General features: G+C 37.2%; 1 protein-coding gene across 1 annotated transcript in view; it reads right to left on the bottom strand.

The window, feature by feature from the left end:
* Positions 1–21,095, bottom strand: part of SH2D1A (SH2 domain containing 1A) — a 25,181-nt gene extending 4,086 nt beyond the window's left edge. The window contains exons 1-3 of the mRNA XM_006776033.2: positions 20,858–21,095; positions 6,146–6,209; positions 1,145–1,286 (exon numbers count right to left, since the gene is read on the bottom strand). Coding sequence (XP_006776096.1) covers positions 1,145–1,286; positions 6,146–6,209; positions 20,858–20,994 — 343 coding nt within the window. The 5' untranslated portion in view covers positions 20,995–21,095. The remainder of the gene's footprint in view (positions 1–1,144; positions 1,287–6,145; positions 6,210–20,857) is intronic.
* Positions 21,096–22,165: the final 1,070 nt, after the last annotated feature.

Below are 22,165 nucleotides of genomic sequence, written 5' to 3'. Positions count from 1 at the left end.
CACTAAGGATGTGCCCACAACCCAGGTACATGCCCTTGACTGGAATCGAACCTGGGACCCTTCAGTCCGCAAGCCGACGCTCTATCTACTGAGCCAAACCAGTTTCGGTGGTGCCGCCATCTTTAAGATGGCGTGAGGGTCAATTAGCATATTCCCTCTTTATTAGATAGGATTGTGGGAATGTAAAGCACAGCATAGGGAATACAGTCAAAAATCCTATAAAATAAAATCCTAATATGCAAATCAACTGAACAGCAGAACAACCAGCAGAACAACTGGTCGCTATTATGCACACTGACCACCAGGGGGCCAGCACTCAACCTAACACTGAAAAAACAGGATGATGACATGCATGAACTCTGGCTTGCACATTTTGTGGTCAGCCCTGATTCTGACTCTTATAACTGTGACAAAGCCAATTACTTAACTCCTCTCTGCTTCAGTTTTTCCACCCATAAGTTGGGGAAAATGGTACTACTGCCTCAGAAGGATCTACTACTGTTATGTACTACTTTTTATAAACAGAGCAAAAAAATGTAGCTGCCCATACAACAGTAAGATGCCTTTCCCCTGTATGAAAAGTGTGGTCACTGGAGCATGCAGCATCCCAGATTGTGAGAGGGATGTCCGACTGCCGGTTTAGGCCTGACATCCCCTGAGGGGTCCCAGATTGCAAGAGGACACAAGCCAGACTGAGGGACCCCAGCCCCCATGCACAAATTTTGTGCACCGGGCCTCTAGTATCATAATAACTATGTATGATGTCAGATGGGTATTAGATTTATTGTGCTGATCACTTCATAAGTTAATAAGTGTTGCATCGCTATGTCATACACCTGAAACTAATATGATAATGTGTGTCAACTGTAATTAAAATAAAAATTTGGTACTGGCCCGTTTGATTCAATGGATAGAGTGTCAGCCTGTGGACTGAAGGCTCCCTAATTTGATTCTGGTCACAAACCCATGCCTGGGTTGTGGGCTCAATCCCCAGTAGGGGGCATACAGGAGGCAGCCAATGAATGATTCTTATCATTGATGTTTCTATCTATCTCTCCCTCTCCCTTCCTCTCTGAAATAAAAATATATTTTTAAAAATAATAATAATAAAATAAAATTTTGAAAAATTAACAGTAAACCGTACCTGTAGTACCTTGTGTACTTCTAGCTGAGGACTTCTCAACTGGATACTGCAGAGGTATTACAATACCTTGATCTGGCTTCTGAAATGCTGAAATGAGATTTTTTATTTTCCGGAAAAATCTTTTATGAACCCCAGGTGCTGTCTGGAAAATAAAAGGTCAAGAAAATTATTCAACTACCTCATAATGATATGAAAAGCCCTACAAAATGTGTGAGGGATGCTTAGAGAGGTAACATTTGTGTAACTTGTTCAAATATTTGAAAACATAAGGAAGAAGAGAAAAACAACATCCCAGAAGAGCTTACTTTGGTTGGCTGAATTTCCCTGCAAGAGGAGCTAATGAGCTGTCATTTCAGTTCTCCCAGGGGTGGTATTAGTTTGTACAAGCTCTTGCTCATTGCCTTGCCCTTTCTGCCTGCTACCCATCATACATCCCGAACCTCTAAGGGTATACAGGCCATTACCCACAATGAATTCACCAACTTAGAAGATGCAGTTAAACACAGAAAAAACTCAGATCCTACAGGTCATTAATAAAAAGCCTGAAGAACGAAACAAAAACAAAACAAAATCACCACCACGTATCCTCCCTGTCATCATCCCACAATATAAAATGCTACACAGGAAATTAAAATTGACTGTAATGATACACACAATGCATGGCTAAGTTAGTCCTTATATGCTCACCTCACAATATGTCCTTCCTCATCCTTCACATTAAATTTTTTCCTCCTTGGGAAATTTCCGTTTCCTCCCCCAAATTACTCTCTCCATCAACACTTCACTGTGACAAAGTTTTATCTATTACACGAAAATGAAAGTCTGTATAAGGTCACCATTATTTATTTGTTTGTTTCTGAAGACATTATTTGCAAGTGACTATTAAAATGTATTCCTTTCCTGACATCAGTTCTCTTGCAAAAACACAGCTTGAAATCAATAACAATTTCCTGCAAAGGCTTATAAGCCAAGCTTTAGGCATCATCTCAAAACTGTCATTGGACATGAAATAAAATAGTATTGCTATAAGCAATTGAACAATGACTAGTTTTTTTAGAAAGCTATTTTTCAGCTATTCCATCTGGAAGATTTTTGAGGTGGGAGCTTTTTGTTAGCATTTAATGAGAAAACATGAGGGCTGGCACATAGACTTCTGCCAACTAGACTAAAAGCTGAAGATAGCACATTGTCCATAGTAACTCTCAGTCATTTCCTGCATTGGAGTAAGTAATTTTTCAGTGAGAGCACTGGGAAAGTTCTTTTGAGCTTAGAATTAGTGTCGACTCAGGCTCACACAGCTAAGAGCATCAGTAGGTAGAGACCACTCTTGCACTCAGCTCCACCCCTATAAAAACACCTTCCCAGAACTCTACTTTATCCAAAATAACACGGTCATTCTTACAGGGGTCCAAATAGTTCTTTGGCTCCAAGATAAAATCTCCAAATTGCAAAGGCAGGTTTTAGACACAAAATACCTCCTTATATCTTCCTTAGAGCACTTTTTTCATTTTCAAAGCACTTTCCCACTTCTTGCCCCTACTGGTTCTTCAGAGATTGGCTGATTTGGTTATTCTTATTTGACAGATTAAAAAAAATGGAAATGCAAAGAGATCATTCATTTTGCCCAAGGTCCCACAGATGACCAGAGGCAGAACTGGCTCTATATCCCAGGACCTAGTCTCTTGCCTTTCAGATCAGGGCTAGACCAAACAGGTTATAGTGAAGTTAGAGTCACCAACCAGCAGAGAAACTATACACTCCCCCAGTGTGGAAAGATTTCAAACCACACATCTTAGTTGTTCTGGTGGCTTGTAAAACCATTTATCAACTTTTTATGGGGACTTATACACAGTTAGCACTTGATTATTCATGCTAACAGAGAGGAATAACAGCACTGGATGTATTAAAACAATTTGAATTGGGGATGAATGTTTCATTGGCAAATGGCTGACCTCATTTATAGTGCTTTGCTTAGGTTAACAAGTAAAATTATTTAACGTTTACTGATCTACTGATGATCAAATATCCAGAAAATCCCAAAGGCCTTAAAGTTGGCAGGGAGAGGTTCGCATTGTTATTATAAGGCACTTCTGGCAATGCACATGTTCATAAATGATAGGTGACTCTATGTAGGATTCTCTGAGTTAACAATTTAGCAAAATTTTAGCCTGAGTCACATGAGAAGTTAATACACTAGGCAATAATAAAACCTAAAAGTCTATCTAAAACTAGAGATTCTGCCCTAGCCCTTTTTTGCTCAGTGGATAGATTCTGCCCTAGCGGTTTTGCTCAGTGGATAGAACCTTGGCCTGTGGACTGAAAGGTCTCAGGTTCAATTCCGGTCAAGGGCACATACCTCTACCTCTACTAATAAATGTGTTTCTCTCTCTGTGTGTCTGTTTCTCCCCCTCCCTTTCAGTCTCTCTAAAAATCAATGGACAAATATCCTTGGATGAGAATTAAAAAAAATAAAAAAATAAAATAAAAAACCCTGCTTTAAAAATAAATAAATAAATAAATAAATAAATAAATAAAACTAGAAATTCACATAAATATTTATCTTTCATAATCCAGTGGATCCAGGATTCAATTTTATTTCACTCTTTGAAACAAATCTCAGCCTTACCTAGATTCCTTGCACAATCTTTGCACAGAGGATGGAATCCTACTGCCATGATTTTTCCTGCAGTGTGAAACTAAAACATTGTTCTGAACACAGTGTCATTTACCCAATTTTGAAAATACATTTACCACAAGAATTGTACCACTGACAACTCCCATCCTGTCACTGAACTCAGCTATTGTTCAAATTTGCACATTTCCCATATTGTCATCTCTTAGTTATCTGTGGAAACATGTTTTGGACCATAGCTGGCCTTCAATATGCTCTAGAGAAATTTCTTCCAGTCAGGTGATATGAGCTCTGGGAATACACACTAGTTTAATATTCACCTTAGCAAAAATACAATAGAGAAGGCAAAGTTAGCAGACAGGAAAAAAAATGCAATATGCATTTCAAAAATAAATATAAAGAGTTTTTTTAAAACTCTTTTCCCTTTGAAAAAAATGCCAACGTTCTGCTCTCTTGGTGCAGAGAATTGCAATATCACTATATTTTTATAAAAACAAGGTCAAAACAGACAAAAGTATGAGACTTATTTATGTTCAATAAGTCCTCTCTTCCTTAACATGATCACAAGCATGTAACAATCTGCATATAATGTTATACTTGAAACAAAAGAAAACAAGTTTGAAGTCATGGTTAGCTAAACCCTGATCATTTAAGACCTTTTCCATAAAAAATATCATTCCACAGCTGAAGGCTACTTCGCTAGGGAGAATAACTATACCAGGTCAAATTACATACAAATATGCGTGTAGATATCATACAGAACTTTTCTTCATAATAAATGAAATTTAATTTCTTACTTAATCATCTCTGCAGCAATGCAGATAATTTCTTAAAATAAACAAGTATAAATTATTTTGATTGCAAATGGCACTGGTTTCCTCTAATTAGTACTGCAATATTAATTATCCTGATATAAAGCAACAGTGTGTTTGAAAAGTTCCCTGATTCATCTCAGTAGTTCAAAACATTTGTACTTTGCAATTTATGCTTTCTGGTTTACTGATGAATTTGTAAACGTTGGAGCTGTTTTAATTTGTTTAAGTCTAGGATTTAGAATTTCTTAAATGCATAGATTGATTGAGTTATTAATAGAGGTTGACATTAGCATTTATGTTTTCAAACAGCTCACAACGAAGTGCTCTCATCATAAAAAACAGACTGTTTTAAGAGTTGGATATCAGAGAAAGCATTTGAGGTTAAAAGTTTCAGTTGTAGGATCTTCTACATTGGTAATATATGATATACTACCCATGTACATGGAAATAGATTCATTCTACAGGTATTTCTTGCTATGATACAGTGACTTTCAAATGTTTTCAAAGCCATCAGAACTCTAGTTGATAAACAAAACAAAAGAGAACTGTTCAGATTAAAGACAAACTTCGGACTCAAAAGCCTAGCTGTCTATGTTCTTCTCTGCCTCTGCAACCCACAGACAACCCCAAGACACCAGGTGAAAGAAACACTAAGATTTTGCAGAGCATAGCGTAAAAACCACTGTAATGTTCCCTTTATCTCTATTCCACCTCTCCATGTCCTTCCCACTTGGCTCAGTTGGGAGTCCTGCCTTCAAACTTAAAGCAGCGCTGGTTACCCTAATACTTGGAAAACCCTCCCTTTTTTGAACTCCTGTAGTAAATAAGGTAGAACTTCATTATATACAATCATATTATTTGTTAGCAATTTGGGCCAGTTCATATTTGAGGGCTTACTATGTTCTAGGTCCTGTGGTTAAGAACTTTTTTTATATGCATTATCTTATTAATCATAAATCGAGCCCTATGATTAAGGGACTATTTTTAGGCTTATTGTACAGATGAAGAAACTGGTTCATAGAAAAAGTTAAGTAAACTGCCCAAGGTCATAGACCTATCAGGGAGGAGAGGAAACCCAACTTGGAGCCCAGAGCCATCTGACAGCAAAGTCCAGGCTCTCAGATTGCTATTTAATTCATGTTGTATCTCCCCATGGGTATTATAAGCTTTGAGAAAATAATCCACCACAGCAGCAACACTCATATTAGTACCATTCACTAAATGATTGCTGATTTAATTATTTTACACATTTTATTGTACACATTTCATTATTGTGTCACAATAATTGACAAAAGTTTGACACAACTCCTCAACATTTTTTATTCTTTTCCCCAAGGTAAGACCACTCCATACAATGGTGGTTAAACAGAACTGGGACCAAACTTCTCTAAAAGCTTGTTAATGATCCATGAACACTTTTGGATTCCCGCTTTAGTGATTTGAATCTGATGAATATTTGGGGAATGTAGGATTTGACAGCTCTTTTATAAAACCAGCCTAAATTCAAACACCTCCCTGATACCCACAGAAGTAAAAATAATAAAAGATATATACCTCAGCACTCCAAGAACCTGTGTCTGTCTGGGATACTCGGTATGTATAAATGTAACCTTGATACCTGTGAAAGAATAAACTCCATTACTGAAAAATTCTGAAAGAACAAGTGGATGCTCTCAATTTGAGCTTTACTATTACATATAAATGTCACATATACTGGGACACACACATATGGAACCATGAATTCATAGGAACAAAAACCTGGGGAATCTAACTGGCTTGCATATTATATACAGCAGATCACAGTTTCCAGTAACCATTCTTTATCTTTTCCTTTTAAAAAAATGTAGGAGCTCACATTCCTAAGATTTGTCTAGTTGAAAGTTTGGATAGAACAAACTAGAGACCTGTGTTGCAACTGGTAAAAATAGTGAATTATTAAATAGATTTAACTAAGTATAGCCTTATTATTTCTCAGTACATATCGAGCATTAAAGTGAAAACATTTCACTGGGATAAGGTACTACCAGGCCCACATAAAATAATAGGAACAATAATATTAATTGCAAGTATAATAAATGTAATACTATATTCCTAGATTACTATTACTATGTCACTTTATAATACAGTGTGTCTTAAAAAATGTTTACACACTTTAAAAGCTTATAGCTCAATTTTAAAAATTAAATATATTTTAATAAACACTGCCTTTGTAATTATTCAAAGTGTGTGTATACATTTTTGGGGGATCCCCTGTATATTATAAAATAGAGGTAACAGCAATTTGAATTAAAACGGAGTCCTGCTAAAGTACTACTTGAAAGCAGCTTGTCCTTTCAGATGGAATAAATATTCTCCCTCATTACTCAGTGTGTATGAGACTGTATATCTATATATTTGATTTCTACCACATGCCAAGAGTTTTATATGCTGTATTAGTTTGCTCAGGCTGCCATAGCAAAATACCATAGACTGGGTGGCTTAAACAAAAGAAATTTATTTTCTCACAGTTCTAGAGGCTGGAAGTCCAAGATCAAGGTACCAGCAACATAAGTTTCGTTCTGAGGCCTCTTCTCTTGGCTTATGAAAGGGCGAGGACTACACCCTCCACCTTGCCCCAGGGTAAGGGCTACGCCCTCCATCTTGCCCCAGGGTAAGGGCTATGCCCTCCATCTTACCTTGGCCATGTGGAAGGACTCTTTGCTTTTGCATCGGACTCGCTGGCTCCCTGGTGGGCCCTTGGGAATCTTGAAATCTGGGCACAACAGCTTATAATCAGACACCTTCTTGCTGTGTGCTCACGTGACCTCTTCTTTTCATGCATGCATGGAGAGAATGAATGATCTCCCTTTTTCTTTTTCTTCTTTTAAGGCAACCGATCTTATTGGGTTAGGGCCTCACCATTATGACCTCATTTAACCTTAAATGCATTCTAAATACCTATCTCCAAATACATCCACATTGGGGGTCAGGTTTCAACATATGAATTTGTGGGGAGACATGACTCAGTTCATAGCATTCTACCACTGATGCCCCCAAAGTCACATCCTTCTCATATGCAAAATACATTCATTCCATCACAATAGCTCCCAAAGTCTTAAATCATTCAAGCATCAACTCTAAAGTCTAAAGTCCAAAGTCTTATCTAAATATCATCTAATCAAATATAGGTGAGACTCTGAGTATGTGTCATCTTGAGGCAAAATTCCTCCCCAGCTATGAACCTGTGGAACCAGATGAGTTGTTTGCTTCCAAAATACAATGATGGGATAGGCATAGGACAGATATCCCTATTTCAGAAGGGAGAAATGGGAAGGAAAAAAAGGGTGACAGGTCCTAAATAAGTCCAAAACCTCATAATGCCAATTCCATTAGATATTAATGCTTGAGAATAATCTTCTTTGGGTTGATACTCTGCCCTCCAGGCACACTGTGTGTCACTGTCACCCCTACAGCTCTGGGGGTAGCCTGGCCCACTCAGCAATGTTGGGTTCTAATTCCACTTTGAAACCTAGGTAGAAGCATACTTACCCTTCTGGGCCTGTGCACTCTGGGCCTATGGTGGGAGGGGTATCACTGATGATCTCTGAATCATCTTCAAGGCCATTCTTCCCTTTTCTTGAAAGATAAAGCATGTTTGCAGCCAAATTGTTCTGTTCTCCTGTCCTATTCCCTTTGGCCCAAATTGACAGTGTCTCTGAGACTTGGCTACAAACTCTATTCCTGGCTTCTGCTGAAATGGCTAGTTAACATCATGGGTAATCTCCTTAAGGAGTGATTATCTGGCCACACCCTTGGTGTTCTCTCCAGAAGAAGTTTCCTCATTTTTTGTCATGTGGGTAAGCTAAGAATTTGCCAAATCTTTAAGTTCTGACTTCTTTTCGCTTATCAATGCTTTCCTGAATTCATCTCTCTCCCTTTGCATTTTACTATAAGCAGTCAGGAGGATCCAAGGCACTTCAACAACTTCACTTAGAAATTTCTCCTGCAAAAGAGCCAATTTGCAAGTCCCACCTTCCACAAAACACCAGAACACAATTCAGCTAAATTCTTTCCATTTATTACAAGGATATACATTCTTTCCTCCAGTTTTCAATAACATGTTCCTTATTTCCATCTGAGACCTCACCAAGAACTTTCACATTTATAGCTCTACCAACATTGTGTTCACAGCAATGTAGGCTTCGCTTAGCATGCACCTCCAAACTCCTCTAGCCTCTACCAATTGTGCAGTTATAAAGCCATTTCCACATTTTTAGGTATTTGTTACAGCAGCACTGTATTTCTTGGTACCAAAATCTGTATTAGTCTGCTTAGGCTGCCAGAGCAAAATGGCTTAAACACAAGAAATTTATTTTCTCAATGTCTGGAGCTGGAAATCCAAGATCAAGGTGCCAGCAACATAGTTTTCATTCTAAGGCTCCTCTTGGTTTGTAGGAAGCCACCTTCTTGCCATGTGCTCACATGACTTCTTCTTTGTGTGCATGTATGGAGAAGAGTTCTCTTTTTATAAGACCACCCATCCTCTTGGATCAGGGCCCTACCGTTATGACCTCATTTAACCTTAATTATCTCCTAAAGTCCCTATCTAATATGGTCACATTGGGAGTTCGGGCTTTAACATGTGAATTTGACAGGAACACGATTTAGTCCATAGTACATACATTATCTCTTTTGGACCACACAACTATCTTATGAGCTTTCTGTTATGAAATTCATTTTGTAGATGAGAAAACTGAGACTTTGAGAAGTTAAGTAACCAAAGCCACACTAGAGATCAAGCAACAAAGAGCGATTTGAATCAGGCCTATTTAACTCTAGAGTCCCAGCTCTTGACCCCCACACGATAATAGATATAGATTATTTATTACATTTTAGTATATATAATAATGCTACTTAATCTGCCTAATAAATTTTTACTTCTTATAAAAGTAAAGTAAACTTTATGCTGAATATTTTCAAATTATGAATGTGAATCTGGATCAACAGAGTTTGATTAAAGATATTTCTGATTATTATTCTTAGCTACAAATTTGGGTCAATATTGGTCAGAATACATGCTGAACTCAGATAAAAATAAATGTGTTTAAACTTAGAAGAACAGATGATTCTAAAGCATTCGAAACAGAGGGTCATTTTGAGTTACTGACCTAATTTACCATTAACCCCCTTTAGAACTAAGTCTTTAAATATGTGGATTAAATTACTATATATTTAATCAATGTCCATCAGCATTGATTACCTTAAGAACAAAAAACACTCAAATACTCTAATCAGGTTCATTCAATTTGTAAAACAAAACAGAAAAAAACAAAAAAAAGATCAATTTAATTGCTGGTGTGATTATAGGAAATGTTTCATTTTTGTTATGAAGGTTTATCAGAATATTTGGATCATATATAAAGTAGGTTAATATATGCATATGTATAATATGCTAAATAAATATTAAATATTACATTGTTAAAGTCCTTTGTTTTTTTAAGCAATTGAAATCTACCTCAAAGTCCGTTGATTTCAGTAAGCACTCTACAGGGAACAAGGCAAGAGCTTTGATTTCCATTTTTCACCATGGGAACTCAAATGTAAAGCTTGAAATGATTTTCTTAAAGTCACACAAAATGGAGATAGAAGCAGGGAAATAGACCCTTAAATCTATTTTCCCCCTGGGAAGCGATTAATGGCAATAATTCGGTACCATTAAAGGTGACGTGGAAGGGTATTATTTAAAATCTCAGCAATAATGAAAGCAAAATTCTAAGTAACTGGTTTTCCACTTTCTAAAACAGTGGGTCTCTAAAAAATACAATGAATCTATTTCCTTACTATCACTCAGCCTCATCTAGTCAAAATAAATGAGTCTGTTTTGAAAATTGTTTCCTAACGAATCTGATCTTATCTCACTTTCAGTTAAGCAGCAGGAACCTGAGTACCACTTCAAAAGTCCTTACCTCCTTCAGTCTCTGAACAAGCCTGTGTTGGTGACACATAAAACTTCTGGTGATTAACCCATCTAATATTAACAATTTCCTATTCCCAGCCCCTCAAATTTCTGAATGAGCAAAATTCTTTCACCCCTCAGATAAGCCAGCAGTTCATCTCTTCCCCTTTCAAGTCGCTGAAATAACTGACCAAGGAGGGATCCCCTATAGTCAGCTCTCAGTCATATGTCAAGGATAGAAGAGATCTAAAACAGGGCGATTCAAGTTACATTCTCAGGGTAACATTATCGACATTACATGGGATTTTGTTAGAAATGCTGAATCTCAGGATCTACCCTAGAACTGCTGAATCAGAATCTGCATTTTAACAAGATTTCCCTAAGAACCATAAAGTGACTAACATGCAAAGGGAATACCCACACCTCATTGGGAATACTGATGGCTCCTTTAACTCACTCAGGAACTTCTGTGTCATTTCCCCTAAGAGTCACTCTGTCTATGCATTAAAAATGAAACTTTATTTAAATATAAGCTGAAGTTTTTTTTCAATTGTTTCAGTTCATTGAGTAGTGTTTCTGAAGCATTTACTCCCTCTTCCCCAATAAGATTTCATAGTTTTGTTTTCTGTACCTTTTATTATGAACAATAACTTTATAATATAAAATTCAAATAAAATATTGAATATGGTTTTTTTCAAACTACACATACTCTCTCTCTGTACACTGAAAAATCACTGCTCTAGAAAATAAATAGGCAAATTATAACAAGAGCTATCAAAGTGTGTGTATTTTTTATGTAATGACCTTGCTCATCTTCATACACTTCAGGAAATCAAAGACAAAAGCAATTTGACAAAGATTTTCATAATAGTTTTACTTTAATAGTGAAAAAATGGAATTAGCCTAAGTACCCCTAAATAAGAAATGTTCCTCAAAATAAGGAAATGGCAATAGAAAGAGTGGTTCAAAATTATACCAAAATTCAAAGGTATTAGAGTCCTATATTTTTCAAAAAATTGTAAGCATATGGACTATGTTGATACAAAATGATAGTAAGTGAAAAAAAGTGGACACTGATTACAACTGTTCAAAACTGTCTTTTCCTGTATGTATATAAACTAGAAGTAAATTTAAACTAATATAAACATATCCTTGCATGTTAATTTTCCCTATAAAGTTACATAAGTGACTCATAACTTTTTTTAAAAAAAAATAAGCATACTCTTGTTTCTCTTCAGCTTGCATAAATCGTTCACCTTTTACTAAAGATTTCCATGGAAAGAAACAAAGAAAGAAAGAGAAGTATAATTACCATTTGGAGCTTTACAAGTCTAGCCTATGCAAATCACAAATCATAAAAATATCAGTCGCTTTTAAAAACTGTTACATCCCACCCTGCCAGTGTTGCTCAGTGGTTGAGTGGTGATCTATGAACCAGGAGGTCACGTTTCAATTCCCAGTCAAGGCACATGCCTGGGTTGTGGGCTCGATCCCCAGTCGGGGGTGTGCAAGAGGCAGCTGATCAATGATTCTCTCTCATCATTGGTGTTTCTATCTCTCTCTCCCTCTCCCTTCCTCTCTGAAATCAGTAAAAACATATATTAAAAAAAACAGTTACATCCCTTTTAGGATCACCTTTCCTGTGACTCCTTCCATTAATACAAGCAAACCAAGAATGTAGTGCAATCTTAACTTTTTTCTCCCATCAAACCTTTTGTCAGGCATGTTAATAAGCTTAGAATTTTAATTTTATCATGAAAAAAATCTAGAAAATGAATAATTGGTGGAAAACAGTAGAGTTTTTGTTGTTTTCATTTATTTTCTTAACTAATATTTTGCATTTTAATGATTACAAAGGATATGCTGATTCAGTCCCTGCTGATATTTAAATTTGCCTTTTCCGCCCCTCCCCCCCCCCAAAAAAATGGTCCCCAACCCTTAAAAACATGTCTGGTTAGAAATGGACAAGAAGAAAGCAACCTGACTTATTTCTTATTTTCTCAAGGGGTCAGTGTCGGGGACAGATCTTGGTGTAGAACAGATAAAACCACATCAGTTCCTTCTTTATACCACTTCAAGAACTACACAAAAGAAAAAGGTTGCCTATATATGATTTCTTCATGACACCGCAAATAAAGCTAGATAATATCCATGCTGCCTGTGTCTATACAAACTAATGCAATGTGCAAAGTTGAAGGCACAATTAAAATGTGACTGATTTTTAAACAAATATTTCAGAACTTGTATATACAGAGGAATGGTATCCTATACAAAGCCATTATTATTGAGACTATAGTCTGATCCAAGAAGTTTCTGAATTTCTTATGGCCCAATATTCATTCTATAAGAGTGAATTTGAATTTTCAGAACTGTCCAAAGTCATTCAGCTTCAAGTCTGATGGTAAAACCATGTAACCCCAGTTTTGATGAGTCATGACAATAAATATCTCTTCTCCTGAACTGCCACATAACATTTTATTTATGTACTCCTATAATGGTCTAACTTTGTATTGCAATTATATATAGAATTTTTATTTATAACAAATATCTACTGCATGTTAACTTTACTAATATTAACTCATGCAATAATCCTCATAAACAACCCTGTGAGGTAAGTACCATCCCTGTTTTCACAAATAAGGAACCTGAGGCACAGTAAGTTTAATTAACTCGCCCAAGGTAAAACAGCTACTTAAAGGCCAGAGTTGGGATGCATCCCCAGAGAATCTGGCTGAAAATCTGGGCTCTCTCTTATATCAGAGAGAATGAATTAACAAATTGGTTTTAAGGTGAATTCAAAATCAGGCCGAAGGGTTGAAGCCAGGAGGGAAGAGCCCAAAAGACATCCATCCCCTTTCCTTAAGCTAAATGACAACTTCAGACTAATATTGCCACTTCAATTTTATATTGTCAACCAGAGTCAGCACTTGATTTACTGGCCTGTAAATTGTCCATTTGGTGGTTTATATGTTTCAAATTTCATCCTGGGCTGGCCTTCTGGCTTGCTCTGCCAATAATGGATTATACTCAATTAAACCAAAATAATTATGGTGGCAACACCAAAGCACATATCCAATTGTATGTAAAAACTGTAAGCCCAGCCAGGGTGGTTGAGTGTCAACCTAAGAACCAGGCGGTCACAATTCGATTTCTGGTCAGGGCACATAACTGGGTTATGGGCTTGATCCCCAGTGTGGAGCGTGCAGGAGGCAGTCGATCAATGATTCTCTGTCATCACTGATGTTTCTATCTCTCTCCCTCTCCTTTCCTCTCTGAAATCAATAAAAATATTTTTTAAAACTATAAGTTAAGTTATAATTTCTCATTCTTTCGAGTTCTATGCGACACTGTTCCTCTCTGTTACAACTGATAAGTTGCAATTTTATTTTGTCACTGCTCCTTCCAGTGAAATTTCTCCAGTGAAATTGTTTGATAGACATTTTATTCCCAGTCATCCTTTAAATCTTAAAGGACAAAAAGATAATTATCCTTTTATCTCAAGATATATATGTCAAATGACTTCATTATGTGTCCTTGAAGTTAAAGAATATAATAGCACTTCTTTCAAATATTCTATTAGATAAGTAGCAAACAAAGTCAGATATGTACAGAAGTATGCTAATTATGGAAATAAACTATTTCTTCAAACTAACTGTTTTAAATATTTTAAATTAGCTTTTTCTCTTATCACCATCAAACTATCCCATGGAATAGCTGGGACTTTCCCAATTATTATCCACCTTGAGGATGAGAAGGGAAGAAAAGTGAGAGCTCAAATGTACCTTAGTGAAAAGAAACATGTTACATCTTGAAAACAAAAAATAATAAAATTAAATTAAAACTATTAGCATTAATAAGAGCATTTTGTATACTGGGTGAATATAAGAAAAACACAGAAAGTCAATAGCTTTCCTATGCAACAGAAAATATAGTGGAAAAAGATTCTATTTACAATAGAAACTAAAGAATCGACACACATTTATACACATTATAACTGAAATAAACTTAAAAATGTGCAAGACCTACAGGAAAAAAACGACAAACCTTTATTAATGGATGTAAATAAAAAAATTAATAAATGGAGAGACATGTCAGGTTTGGGAGTGGGAAGACTAAATTCCTTAATGTTGACAGATCCTCCTTTATTTATTACTGTAATCCTAATAGGATTTTTTAAATTTAACAAAATTATTCTAGAATAATTTTGAATAACCAACAGATCAGAATAGCAAATAATTATTTTTTATTGTTGTTAATCCTCACCTGAGGATATTTTTTCCATTGATTTTTAGAGAGAGGGTAAGGAAGAGAGAGAGCAAAAGAAAGAGAGAGAGGAAGAGAGAGAGAGAGAGAAATATCAATGCAAGAGAGACACATCGATCAATTGCCTCCCGCATGTGCCCTGATAGGGGCTGGGGATCGAACCTGCAACCAGGTACAGGCTCTTGACCAGGAATCAAACCTGAGGCCCTTTTGATATGAGACCCACATTCTAACCACTGAGCACACTGGCCAGGGCAAGAAGAGCAAATACTTTTTTAATGTATTAAAACATTATGTTACTGTAGGTGTCCAAAATGAGTCTCCCTAGAGAGTGCCATACTGCCATGCAGATTGTTTCTAGCTAGAACTAAAACCTAACAAACTCAAGAAGTTTTGTGTTTTTTCCTCCCCCTTATCTCCCTAAGGGAGGGAATTCAGATAGGAAAAAAAAACTGCTTCAGGAATGAAACCTTAGCATATTCACTTTAGCACATATGAATTAAGTGTGGCAGACAGGGAGGATCAAAGCAAGTCTGTTTGTTCGATTCCCTTCTGTCATATTATCTCAGGGTGGCCCAACAAGAAATTGTTTACCATGTATTTGCTCTTTCTCATCTACCTGTGAACTGCTTACTTTGCCTTTGAAGTCCATAATCTCCTTAGTCCAGAAGGGCATGTAAGCTTCAACTGCCCAGTATGTCCTAAGGTTTCATGTTCTTATTGAAGCCCATATGTATATATGTAATAAATTTGGTCTTTTTGTTCTGTTAATCTGTCTCATGTTAATTTGATTATTAGTCAGAGCAGAAGAACTTACAAGGATAGAAGGAAAATTTATTTTCGCACCCCCACAATGCTATAGTGCTGGTAATATAAGAATAAATAGATGAATTGAGCCAAATAGTTAGTTGCAAAACAATAATTGTTATATGTAAGAATTTAATATATGGTAAAGGAGGCTAATCAATGGGGAATGAAAGTTCTATTTATAAATTTTTTGGGACCATTGTTAGCTATTTCAAAAAAATTAAATTAGATCCTTTCTCCACATTAAAATAAAATTCTAAATGGAATTAAAGCGTTAAATATAAATTAACCAAACCACAAATTTAAAAGAAAAATTGAATGAAGTTTTTATGACATTTCTGGAGGAGAAAGAACTGTCTAAGCTGGGAAGCAAAGAAAGAAATCAAACACAAAGAAAATGAGTGACAGATTTGACTACTAAAAATGTTAATTTTTCTGTGTGTCAAAGAAAACTAATGGCAAACACGAAACTGAAAAAAAGATATAAAAATCCATAATGTGTTAAGAAAAATAGTAAGATCCAAATGGTCAATGGGTAAAGTACATAAAGAGCTAATTCATGAACGAAGAACTATAGCAGCTTTCCAGTTATAAAACAGACTCAATCACTAATCAAAGAAACATGAAATAAAGAGTCAGACATCAAATTTCAAGAATTTTTTTAAATAGGATTTCTCACTTCTAGGGAGGGTGTGGTGAAATGAACACTCTCATGCATTACTGGTGAACAAATATATGAATTGGAAGAATCACTTAGGAAAAAAATATTCGCTGATCATGTATACATCAAAAATCCCAAGCTGTTTATGTTTCTGGCTTAGAACTTGCACATCTTTAAAATGTATTCTAAAGAAGTAATCACAAATACAAAAAAAACTTTCTGGACTGAAATAGTAATCATAATGGAATTTATAATAGCAAAAAAAATGGAATTATTCTAATGTCTAAAAGTAGATTACTAGTTAAGGACAATATAGTGCAGTCACTGGCTTGACTATCATGCAGCCATTAAAAATAATGTTTGAGCCCAACTGGCGTTGCTCAGTGGTTGAGTGTTAACCTATGAACCAGGAGATCACAGTTCAATTTCCAGTCAGGGCACATGCAAATCAATAAAAATATATTTTAAAAATATAATAATTTTTAAAAATCATTTGTAAGAACATTACATATGAATGGGTGTTTTGTGAGATTTTTTTAAATCCTCACCTGAGGATATTTTTTCCATTGATTATTTTACACAAACTGGAAGGGAGGGAGAAGGGAGAGCGAGAGAGACACATTGGTTGGTTGCCTCCTGCTTGCACCCTGACATGGGCCGGGAAACGTCTGCAGGACGATGCTCTAACCACTGAGAAAACCAGCCATCGTAAATGGGTTTTTTTCATGTTAAGCAGAAAGCTCATCAGAATACAATTATTGTAAGAGCACATGTGTGTTTACAAAGAAATTTTAAATTAAAATTAAAATTTAGAAGAAAATCAACTTAATTTTCAATAATAATTGTCTTTAGGTTATAAAACTATAGATGGTTTCTCCCTCATTCCCATTGTCTACATTTTTCAAATTTTCTATAATATGAATAGATATTAAGAACTATTTTTAATAGACTTACTGTACAAAAAATATAGATTTATTTATTGAAAATAGTTAAAGAACAATTTCTCACTTTAAATGTAGGTGAGCAGTCCTATAAATAGAAAACTTCTCTAGTACTTTATGAGATTCAATTTTCCAAAACTGAACAGGGAAAAAGGACTATCTGAAGGCCATGACTGAGGGTTAAGAACTGTGGAAAGGAACACGCATAGCTTTAAAGTATAGTTTATAGTTTGGAGGCAAATGCAATGTTGTATTCCTACATTAAAAATACAGAAACTGAAACTCAACCAAACCTTGTTGAATAATGGGAGTAAACAGAAGATAGAATGAGTAGCTATTCTGAGCAAACCCGATAATCACTGAATGTTTGTTACTTATACCTTATTGTTCATGTGTATATGACACCATTTACATGGCTATTTCTACTGCACATCATAAGCATACATGTTTTGGTTTAAAATGAGTGCATGGTTTATTTAAAAATGAAATGTGATTTTGTTATTACAGCCTAGTATTAAAATTAGGGGGGAAGAAAGGGTTATATTTATCAAAAGGGACTCCCGACTCAAAAAAGTTGAGAAACTTTCATAAAAAGCAATATATCCTAGTGTCTTCCCTGCGAAGCACAGTCTGGCAGTCACCTCTAAGACTTGGAGAGCCCAGTGTGCCCATCAAAAGATGCTATAGGGGGACTCCCAATTTGCCTACTATTTTCTGCAACTGCATAAGGAGATTTGCATGGAAACTCAGAGTCATAAAAGCTGAAAGGACAAGTATCACATGATCTCACTTATATGTAGAATCTAATGAACAAAATAAACTGATGAACAAAATAGATCCAGAGACATGGAAGCATGGAACACACTGACAAATCTCAGAGGGAAGGTGAGGGGAAGAAATTAGGCGGGGGGGGGGATAGATTAACCAAAGAACTTATATGCACATATGCATAATCCATTGACACAGACAATAGTGCAGTGAAGGCCTGGGGTGGGGCTGGAACAGGTTGGAGGGGGTCAATGTTGGAGCCCTCCCACAGTCCCTTCCCAGCTAGCCAACCTCCCGAGTCCCTCCCTGGCCCCGATCCTGCACCAGTGGGTTCCCTCAGCCTGGCCTTTGCCCTCTCACCATCCAGGACCCCTCAGGGATGAATTGGTTTAAAATGAGTGCATGGTTTATTTAAAAATGAAATGTGATTTTGTTATTACAGTCTAGTATTAAAATTAGGGGGGAAGAAAGGGTTATATTTATCAAAAGGGACTCCCGACTCAAAAAAGTTGTGAAACTTTCATAAAAAGCAATATATCCTAGTGTCTTCCCTGTGAAGAGCCAGTTTTGGCCCGATCCTGCAGGCCAGACCGAGGGACCCCACTGGTGTACGAATTTATGCATTGGGCCTCTAGTACTTTCAATAGTAAAGATAGATTTTAAAAATAGATATTTTAAAAATTAAAAGAAATAAACTGTATTTATGCAAGATTCCCTTTGGATGAAAACTTAAATGTTTGAGAAGTTCCCACCTGCCTAAATTAATTTCTTATATGATCCTGGCCTACATGGGCAAAATGCTAAAGTTGTCCTCATCTCTTGCCTATTTTATAAACAGCCATCTTATGCAGAAGGCAGGGAAAGCATTACTATTTCTGTTTTACAAATATGGAAACCAGAACCCAGAGAAGTTGAGTGACTTCCCCAGAGTTCCACACACTGGCCTCCTGATATCGGTCCAAAGCTCTTTGTAGTAAGAAACAGTATTTGCTTTGATGGTTCATTCATTAATTCAACAATATATATTGTGTACCTATTATGTGCCTCATAATGCTTTTAATGTGCCAGATTATGTTCCTGGTGTATGAAACAATGTCCCTACCCTCATGGAAGTTTACATTTTAGCAGGAGAGCCCAGCAATAATAAGTAAACAAGCAAATGTCAGGTAGTTTAAAGCTCCTTGAAGAAAAATAGATAGTGTAACAGAGACAGGAGAGAGCACTTATTTGATTTCAGAGAGGAAGGAAGAAGGAGAGAGAGATGGGAACATCAATGATAAGAGAGAATCATTGACCGGCTACCTCCTGCATGCCCCACACTGGGGACAGAGCCCACAACCTGGGCATGTGTCCCAACTGGGAATCGAACCATGACCTCCTGTTTCAAAGGTCAATGCTCAATCACTGAACTACAATGGCTGGGCTGGTCCACTCACTTTTCCATCTTCTTTTGAGAAGAACAGAGCCTAAGAATGCTACTTGGCTCTCATTGACTTTCCCCAGTTTCCGCTTGGGAAAAATAATATAAGCAAAACATAAAGATATGAGCCCAAGAGATTGAATAGCTTCCACGTATTTCCTTTGGAGCCTTTATAATAAATGCATTTAGCATGGCCTGACAGTTGCCATAAACATGGCTTGATCATTAAATAAATAAACAAACAAACAACAAAAATCCTCTATCGCCAGCCTCGGTATAATCTTTCTTCATTGGCCCAGGAGCTATTTTAAAATCTTGCAGTGTATCATTAGGTACCGAAATTACTACCAAGCATTTTCCCTCATTTTGTTTCTATCTAGAACCTACTTTGCAGAGCCAGTGTTTTCATATGGGTGTTTTTATCCTGCTGACAAAAAAGTAATTGAGCTACGTACTTCCTTAAAAATGCCCCTTGGGTACTGAAAGAAACTGACGAAAAGAAAATATATAATAGTAATAATAGCTTACATTTACAGAATATTTACTGTGTCTCAGGTCCAGTGCTCAATTTTTTTACTTGTATTATGGCATTTAACCCTCACAATTCTATCAGGTAGGTAGTAATATTATACCCATTTTATAGATAAGAAAACTGAGGGACTGAGGGTTAACTTGCTAAAGTCACAAACCTAGCATTGGACTAGCACAGGATTAGGTCTCAGATCCGCATGACTCTGGAGCCTTGGAGAAAAGACGAAGTTGCATCTGATTCAAAATGGGGCGTTAAATGTGCCTAGGTGAAGGGCAAAGCTGATTCATAACAAGGGTGTTTTCCCTCCAAGTCCTTTACAACTTTTGTCTGTACTAACTTTTATCAAGAAGGGGTCCGGCCCCAGACACAGCTCTTCTAAAAGAAGCTGAATAAGCAGATCCAGAGAGGCAGTTTTACTCACAAACATCTCCATTTCAGCAGTCTACTGAAACTGACATTGCATTCTCAAAGTAATGGATTTAGATTCTTAGTCTGCTTTCTCTTCCTGAAGTTGATGGTCTTCTTTTGGGATGATACCTCCAAATCCATTTAAAGAAAGCTGGGGAGAAGCCTTTCTTTCTCTCAGGAGCTGGTGGCCCTAAATCTGGCTGTTCCATCATCCCAGGCCTCTACCTTGCTGGCCTCTACTAGAGGACAAAGGGGAAGTGGTAAGTCGGGATCCTGGGTCTTTCTCTGAACAAAGGTAAATTCCCCACTGTGTTTCCCCACTCAAAAAGGAGTTTTCTGCAATTGAACCAAAAGGTCCTGCGGATGCCTTTTATGGAGATCAGGAGGCCCAGGGAGTGAAATACACAGCATGGTCCACCATGGCCCTGCGCTGGACCTGAGAAAGCACATTGCCTGCCCCCACCACTCATACCCACTGCCTGTGCCCATCTTCTGCAAGTCCCGGGCCCAGCCACCCCACGATGTACTCACAGCACACACAGGCAGTACGCCCCTGGGACACTCTCGCTGTCCCTCAGCAAATAGCTGCCGTCCAGACCGGTGGCAAGCAGGAGCTTCTCTCCTGTCTCCCGGCTGATTTTGCCATGATACACAGCCACTGCGTCCATGGCCTGGTGGACTTTTGCGCAGGCCGAGGTTTAGAATAGGAGAACAGAGATGCTGCTGGTGCTGCTGCTGCTGCTGTTGTTGCTGCTGCTGTTGCTGCTGCTGTTGCAACCAAGCACGAGTCAGCCACCTGACTCCCAGTTCAAAAAAGAGAGAGGAGCACCCGAACAACAGGATGTTGCCTACCTGCCTTAAAACCTCCTTCAATTAAAACCAGCTCAGCAATTTAGCAGCTTGGTTGTTGCCACTGGGTTCGATCCCCTCCCTGTACAGCACCCACCTGCCCAACAGAGGACAATCGGAAAAAGGTCCCTGCAAGGTCAGGGCTGTACTACCAACATGCACACACAGGACTGCTTGGTAATGCTTCTGTTCTTGCCATTTGCCTAGGCGCCCACAGGGATAACTGAGCTTAACTAGTACCCCAAGGATTGATGATACAGATACGTTGTGCAAGACCTTCATATGGGACAGAAACTCACAGAGAGACAATGAAAGGACAAAAGCTTTGAGAACAAAACACAAAAACTATTAGTAGTGTCAGTGTGCAATCACTACTGAACACAGCCAGAAGACCACTACAGAATCAGAAGTAGTAGGTGAACAAGGGACTTGGGGCAAGTCCCTCCCCTCCCTCTTCCTCCCCCTTCACTTCTACCCTTCCAGTTTTCTTCAGCAATCCTGATCCTGAGCAAATACTGATTTTTTTCTACTTCTTTGTCCAAGATCCCAGAGTGCTGGTCAAGGTTTAAAAATCAGTCTATGTGCAAAGATGTCCCAGATTTCTCTATTTAATGGGCAGTAGATGAGAGAATTAAATCATTTAATCAGTGCTTTGTCTTTACATGAACTTGTATGTGCCCTGTGATGTATAGGACCCACCTTTTAGCATTTGGGGCATAAAACTTGTTTTAAATTACATTGCAAGTGTTGATAATTGTGTTGTAACTTTTATCTTCTGTTAGTAATAGATAATATGTTTGTCTTCAGTTGATGCTAAACCATGTATCATTTTTTTAACTTTTCAACCTTCATTTTCTTCTCTGAAATAAAGGCATTGCTTCAATTTCAAAATGTCCTATTAAGTAATACTTCCCCAAAACTTCCTCTTTTTCACTAGAATAAGACTTTGTTTCATGCTTAAAGGTGAACAGTCTTCTACATTTTCCCTTT

The sequence above is a fragment of the Myotis davidii genome, unplaced genomic scaffold (assembly GCF_000327345.1).
Source record: "Myotis davidii unplaced genomic scaffold, ASM32734v1 scaffold569, whole genome shotgun sequence".
Lineage (NCBI taxonomy): Eukaryota > Metazoa > Chordata > Mammalia > Chiroptera > Vespertilionidae > Myotis > Myotis davidii.
This window is presented reverse-complemented; position numbering and strand designations above follow the sequence as displayed.